The 7,409-nt window shown below is 40.0% G+C and overlaps 1 protein-coding gene and 1 long non-coding RNA gene across 2 annotated transcripts in view; one reads left to right on the top strand and one right to left on the bottom strand.

Moving 5' to 3' along the window:
- LOC123986216 overlaps positions 1-2,067 on the top strand; it is a 2,787-nt gene extending 720 nt beyond the window's left edge. Inside the window, exon 2 of the long non-coding RNA XR_006828818.1 lies at positions 1,690-2,067. This is a non-coding gene — a long non-coding RNA (uncharacterized LOC123986216). The remainder of the gene's footprint in view (positions 1-1,689) is intronic.
- The window catches only part of capn12 (calpain 12), a 30,060-nt gene that overhangs the window by 4,743 nt on the left and 17,908 nt on the right, over positions 1-7,409 (bottom strand). The window contains exons 5-14 of the mRNA XM_046074350.1: positions 6,081-6,214; positions 5,782-5,953; positions 5,609-5,692; positions 4,579-4,664; positions 4,414-4,491; positions 3,031-3,206; positions 2,648-2,937; positions 2,524-2,535; positions 2,330-2,409; positions 1,720-1,842 (exon numbers count right to left, since the gene is read on the bottom strand). Coding sequence (XP_045930306.1) covers positions 1,720-1,842; positions 2,330-2,409; positions 2,524-2,535; positions 2,648-2,937; positions 3,031-3,206; positions 4,414-4,491; positions 4,579-4,664; positions 5,609-5,692; positions 5,782-5,953; positions 6,081-6,214 — 1,235 coding nt within the window. The remainder of the gene's footprint in view (positions 1-1,719; positions 1,843-2,329; positions 2,410-2,523; positions 2,536-2,647; positions 2,938-3,030; positions 3,207-4,413; positions 4,492-4,578; positions 4,665-5,608; positions 5,693-5,781; positions 5,954-6,080; positions 6,215-7,409) is intronic.

The following is a 7,409-nucleotide window of genomic DNA, read 5'->3' on the forward strand; positions in this document are numbered from 1 at the left end:
GCGATCCACACAGCTTTTTCTTTTTTAAGTTAAAACGTTTCAACATTACTCAGAATGTAAAGACAGATAAGCGGTATGAAAACCTTCCAGCTGTGTTTTGCTCTGCCGTTGTTGCTGCAGCGGTCTGTGTGACGGCGGGAGCAGAGGGCTCTGTGAGCGGGCGGCTGGCCGGCCTCACACGCTCCTCCCGCGGGTTGGCACCGGCTTCCCCCGCAGCCACTTGCGGAGCTCCTCAACTCCGAAAATATTCAAGCACATTTTTGTTCAGCGATCACTTCTCGTAAAACTGTCAATATTCGAAATCTACACAGCTGATTTCTCACCTCAAAACTTCTCAGAAGTGGATTTAGTTATGAAATTACATACGAAAACTGTAAAATATAAAACTTTCTGTTGCTGGCCTCTGTCTGGTGCAGCAATGATGATGCAGTGAATAGTGACGATTCTCTCTGACCAATCAGCAGTCTGTCGTGTTTGCACATTACATTTTAGTATCCCTCAGCTTGCTTGGAACCTCGATGGAGGTGAGGTGATAGGAACAAAAGTACCTGGAAGCAGGTACAGGTACAACATTTCTGAAATGGAAAACCAAACAAAGGTGAGTCGAGCCAAAGGGCCTCCGCTCAGACTAGCTTGGTTTGAGGGTGTGCCTGACCTCTGCTAGCTGCTTGGCAAGCTTTATGACGCGTTTTCATTGTGATGTCACAAGTAAAGTAAGTGAAGGGCAGGACTACAAACGAGCTGTTATCAAGCGGTTCAGAGCAGAGTTTTCAGTGGGAGATGGGAACTCCCTTTGGGCTGGACTTTGGGCTTTTTCATTTTGCAAACCTGTTACATGCACAAAAAAGATATATAACTCAATAAGGGAGAGGGAAAAAGCCAAAAAGCATAATACCACCTCTGTAAAGTCTCCACAGTGGTATTATGGAGCCCCTGAAAGATGTTTTTTGGACACACAAGTTCATATTTTGTGCAACATGATAAAGAATTAGACATTTACGGGACTTCAGGGGCTCTCCTGTTCATTTTGTTGCAGAACAACAAACAACTTTATCATTCGTATAGGTGACTGCATGGAAATCCAAACACAGCTTGGGCAGGTTTGGTTATACAGCACCTTTAATCTATGACAAGACATCATATTTTAACAAAAACAAAGTAACTAGTAACTGTCGCTGTTCCATAAATGTAATCGCATAAAAGAACACAATGTCCCTGTGAAAAGTAAAAAAGTATAAAATCTCATATATTGGAAATACTCATGTACAAGTAGCTGAAACTTGTACTTAAACATAGCACTTGAGTAAATGTTACTTTCCACCACAGGAAAATAAAGATCATTATTATAGTCTGAGTATCACTACTGCTCTCAGCTAAGAGGTGGTTTTAATACCCTGTTGTTGTTGAGACTAATCTCAATTTTCTAAATTATACAATAGTATAATGTTGGTAAAGTTTGAGTGTAGGTCCGGGGGAGTGTGGGTGACTATGACTGTGCAGTTGAGAGTGAGTGAGGCAGGAGGTGACTCAGGGATGCTATAGAGCCCTCAGGAAGTGTTGTGTGTCAGTGATTTAAGAAAATCTCTCTAACACATGACATTTGCACACAGTGGCTAGTAAATGGAGGTGTCTTTTCTGACACCAGTTCTGTTGTAAAGCAAACAAAGATTTTTGTGTCCCTCATTATAGGCCCTTGGATCTAAAACCCCTTCATCTTACTCCAGAGTGTTTCCAGTTTTGGAGAAAATGCGGACAAAGAAGTCTCCAGGCTGGTTGGGTTTGAAGGTGGACGCGACGATCATGTAGTTACCCGGTTCCAGACGTAGCTTCCTCCACACACCCCTAAGGGACAAAGTTAATGAGTTATATTTATTGACTTCCAACAAGCTACCAGTCATATAACTTTCAATGATCAACTAAAAGCATTAGATCCAAGAAATGTTCTGTATACAATACATGTTTTATATACTCTGTGTAGACAATACTATTCCTGTGTTTAAAAGCTGCAACCACGAGGACCATGTACAACAGTACTTAATGTTAATTAAATATGTTTTATGGATTGTCTCTGAAGTATCCTTTTCTTTGATTATATTTAAATTGTCCCACCAGATAAAGAAAATAATGTTTTTATGCATTTTAAGCATATATATAGATCATTTGAGATTTGCTGACATCAAGGATTTTGGGACTAAAAGTTTTGCATTTAGTTTGAAAATAATTACTTGGCTCTGTATGTGTGTTGAGGTACAAGGGATTACACTCGATCCAGAGCACTGTTAGCACAGTGCATAAGAAGTTTTACCCCTAAAGGTGGCAAGTCTTTTACCTCTGAGCCACATATTTCCCAGAGCGACCCACAGGGCGATTTTTCATGAAGAAGTTGCGGTTCAGGCACACACCCTGGAGCTATAGGAAGAAAGATACAACACTAAGTAATGATTATTAAGAAATCAAGATAGTTCTGATATTCATTTAAGTAGATAATGGAAAATTATTGATCTATTGCCATGAGATATTCACCTCAGAAGGAACCTGCAAAGAAAAGAAAGACAAAGACAGGTGTGAGTTCATTTTGAAACAGATTAAAGGTGCTGAGACACAAAACATTCAATGAATAAATAAGTAAATTAAAAGTAGACATCACCTTGTAGATGTGGAAAGCTATGTAGAGGAAGTTAATTTTATCCTTCTGCCTGCGGTTTTTCTGCAGCAGCTCCACCAGCACGGTGCACCGTTTGCCTTTCCTCTTCGGCTTCTCTGGGGCCATCTTCTCCTCTAAGGCCATCAACTTGTCATCCTCGTCATCCTCATTGTCGTCAATCTCATCCTCCTCGTCATATTCATTATAATTACTGTTATCATCATCATTGTCCTTGTGTGAATCATCATGCTCTGTGAGGACCAATTGGAACTGAGGGTTCTTCCAGAATGAGTCTGAGGGAAAAAAAAAACAGAACAAGAGTAAGAAGACTGAAAAGATTCAGGACTTGAATGCATATTTGTGCAAATATAAAGTCATGAACATACTGTTGTTTTTGCGGCTACCACCGGCAGAGCTCGACGGTACCCAGAATCCTTGATGTTCACTGATAGTCCAGATAGAGGAAGGTGAGTCAGGTGTGTTTTCCTCCTCAAGAGTGTCAGGATTCACACTGCAGTGCTCCACGACATTAAACACGCTGCAGAAGTTCTCAATAGAGATCCTAATAGGGAAGATCATTTACATCAGAGATCTTGTTGTTTGTCAGGAGTTGTTCGGTAACGTACAGCTCACAACATACAGCGAGTCATTTTTTGTACTAATAGTGTACCAGTAGAGAATTTGCTAATACATACATATAGGCACAATTGAACAAGATGCAAAATTAGGGAATAAGGGTGGGAGTAGATGTCTTAGTACGTACTCTACAGGTCAGTGTTGGGGTGGTTTCTTTGGAAATGTAATAGGTTACCGATTACCAGCTCTACTATTTAAGATGTAATAGTAGTGTAACTATTTCAATTACTTTATCAAAGTAATGTAACGTATTCCTTTTAATTACTTTTTTATTACTTTTCTAAATTGCTAATGGATGTTTTCAACTGTTGACCATTTTCAAAAGACAGCTTGAGAGGCAATTTAACAGGCAGACACAAGGACACACGCGGCGCTGCATCAGAATAACATCAAATGTTACTAAACAGCAGTGGCTGGAAATGGCAAAGGAAGACATTGTGCACATGAAAAACATGCAAAATGAGTATTATTCAACATACAGTCTAGCTTTTCACAGAAAATATTCAGATGTAACCCCAATTTTAATCATGAACATTTTAATAAGTAACTTAATTTGTCATTTAATTACACGGTGTAGAGGCTAAGCCCAAGCTTTAAGCCCCATGAGGTGCAGTCTCGGGGTTGAGTAATTGACGCACTTTTTACCTTGTTTGATTAATGAAAGTCCAAGTCGTATTTCGTTAAAACCATTGGTTTCAATTTATTTCCATCCATATACATTGTTCTCCAGACAAACTTCAATGCACATGTGTGAATTTGTACTGGGATGGTATGGTGTGTTCATATGTCCTATAGGTATAGTCCATGTGTGTGCATGTGTACGTGTGTGTGTGCGTGGTAAAAAACTGTCTGTGCTTCCGGGTAGCATCTGATGATCGAAAGATTGGTTCCCATTTATACCAACAGCGCCAATTGGCTCTGACACACGGATTACAGTTATATTTAGTTTGTAATTAAATTGTGTAAGTAAATTATATGTAACTAGTTACTCCCCAACACTGCTACAGGTACACTGGTACAAAAACATTACAATGTAATGTGGGAAGACTTAAAATGTATGCTGTGCTCTGTAATCCTTAGTGTTACAGTTGTTCAAAAGTGTATGTTAGTGTCTTTTAGTTTCTGCCACATACCAGAACTCTCCATCGTCTTTATTTTTCAGGTGAATCTTTTCCTTTTCTGCTTTGTCCACGTCATCCCACTCTTTACCCCTGCAGTCAAGCACGCACAGAGAAACTCAACATCTGTGGAGCGAATGGCTCCCGCTTACAACATGCTCAAACAGGAAGCTGCCTCACTTGTCACTCCAGGGGCCGCAGTATTCGCCAAAACCCCAGGGGTTCCTCAGCTTCAGCAGAAACATCTCCTCTGATGCTTTCGTAACCTGAAGACGTGAAGAGAACAAAGAGTAAAGTCTCATTTACAAAAGGTAGTATCTCATTTTTTATTTTTTGTACTGAGAGCTGAGATAAAATTAGTTTTGATTAAGATTATCTTGAACTTGGAATGAGCAGTTTGCAAAACAGTTTCACCGGGAGGTCCATTAGTAGTTGTTAAGCAGCTTTCACATGGTCTTCTGCTGTTTCTAAGGTCAAGAATGAACTTTTCAACCGACATGGGTGAGAAGTCTTTAAAGTGCTAAAAAATAAAAAATATGTATTTTCAAATCAATGACAACTGGGCAAACTGCATCTGCTGAAGAAGATCAAGTTATACAATCAAAAGCTCCAGGACAGCTTCTAATGGACCTTGTTCTGAGATTGTTTTGCCAACTAGATACTAGATAGATAGAAATCAGAGGAGGTAGAGATGGAAAAATATGAAATAAAATAACATGAAACAACATGAGATTAAATTAAATTTCATCGAGATTATATGAGATTACATTGGATTGGATGAGATTTGATTTGATTCAAACAGATTTGATTCTATTCAATTAATTTAGATGTGATCCGACTGGGCCTGAGATGAGGTGAAATGAGATTAGATTACATTTCAGAGGGATTATATTAGATGAAATGATATTACATTTAGGTGAGATGAGACAAAATCAGAATAGATTAGATTAGACTAGGGTAAAGATTAGATTACATTGCAGGGACATTTTATCACACTAAATTACGTTAGATCAAGATAAAATGACACGAGGTGAGATGACATGAAATGGCTTTAGATCACGAGGTCTTTGTGGAGAAACTGGTCATTGCAGAAACAGAGTAAGTAAAGGAAAACAAGAAGCAAACACATTGAGGAAGATGCAACAATAAATAGTGACAGGAGCAGTCAAGTGCTACACAGTCTGCAGCGTTGTCTCTGTGTTATACTGGCCTTGTGAGTGTCAGTGATGGCGTAAGCATGGCCCTTTATCAGTCCATCTCCTGTCACTTTTCCAATCTCAAGGTTGTTGCAGGCCTGCGAAGACAAAGACAGAAGCTCGAGTGGATCTAATGTAGCATCCACCTGTGTAGTGAAAACATGCTGAGGTGAGTGTGTGTGTGTACCTGGATGAAGCAGCTGAGCAAGCTGCCTCGAGACACGGCGGCTGTCAGGGACCTCCAGAGGGCTCGAGGGGTACGAGATGAGACCTTCATCGAGTATGCAATGCCTCCTGTGAAATCCTCCATAGCCTCTGAAATGTTGCCCCCCTTCAGGCTTCCGTAGCATCCAACTAACCTACATATACGAGATGGGAGCTATTTTTGTCAAATCACCATAATGAGACACACACACACACAGAGAAAATCAGAGGGTGATCTCAGACATTACAACCCAGAAACATATGCTGGTAGTGGCAACTGACTTGGCATAGGCCTTCTCCACCAGGGCGCTCCAATACTCATTGCGGGTTTCAGAATAACTGAAGAGCAGACGGCCTTGGCGTACTGGCAGCCTGTCATCCACAACCACCTCCACCCACACACCATACTGCCAGAACTGCACAGGGCCACACAGGGAGAGAGAGAGACGGGAAGAGGAATGGTGAGAACAGAGCAGACATGGATGTAATGAGTCAGGAGGAACGTTAATAAGTGCAAAGAGACAAGCCACCTGAATATTTCCCTTCGAATTGCAGTAACTGATTTGTTTTAGCCACCTGGGGTCAGCAGAGACAAGCAATGACACACGATCAACTTTTAAGTTGATATGGTGAACTTTTTTACGAACAGTTGCTTATTTACCAGTTATGGAGCAACATTATAATTGTCATGTTTCTGTCCACCTGGTGAATGTAAGTCCAATATTCACACTCTTTTTGCTCTGTTTTTAGTCTCTACTAAATCCTGAGGAGCAAAGTCTGCCTTTTTAGCAGCTAAATGTTCACCTTTTACCTTTTTACGTTTAATGTATTGTAAATCACTTCAAATTGCCTTGTTGCTTAAAGGTACTATACACATAAACTGAGCAGTTGTAACCAAGTATGTTTACTCAAGTCTGAGGGAGTTCTATTTTGTGCTTTATACTTTTACTCCACTACATATGCAGTATTTCATGACTTTAGTTACTTTGCAGATTCAGATAAAAATATAATCTATTATTATTATTATTATTATTATTATTATAGATTACTGTAAACTAACCAGTAACTGAAATTAGTCCCACCTTTTCCAGCTGCAACATTAAAGTGACAGGTTATGCATCACTTTTTATAATCGACTCATATAATATATATTATTCTGTGATTTGTCATTCTGCAGCCATTCAAGTACATTTTGATGTTGTAGTGAACAACGGTGTGGATTTGTGCATTTTACATGGAATAAATTTGGAGCTACCCTAAATTCCTTTCTCCTCCCCAGAGAAGAAGGGGAGGGGTCAAAGTTGCTTTCTCTAAGTGCTATCCCGACCATAAAACTGGCACCTTTTTGATTCCAAAGCTGATAACGCGGGGCCTGACTGTTGAACTGACAAAGAGACACGAACCAGCCATTGGCATTTCCCTGAACAGCCTATCAAAACTGGCCCCCCCACACACGTTTCCGTGGCAACTGACCTTATTCTTTGTTTTATTACCACATCAAAGGGATACTCCTTGTCTCACCTAAGTGTGACATGGTCCAGACACTGAACTTTCAATGTAAAACGGACTGCAGTCTCCAAAGACTCAAAGCATTTAATTAAATCTTTAGTT

This window comes from Micropterus dolomieu, linkage group LG17 (assembly GCF_021292245.1).
Source record: "Micropterus dolomieu isolate WLL.071019.BEF.003 ecotype Adirondacks linkage group LG17, ASM2129224v1, whole genome shotgun sequence".
NCBI classification, from domain to species: domain Eukaryota; kingdom Metazoa; phylum Chordata; class Actinopteri; order Centrarchiformes; family Centrarchidae; genus Micropterus; species Micropterus dolomieu.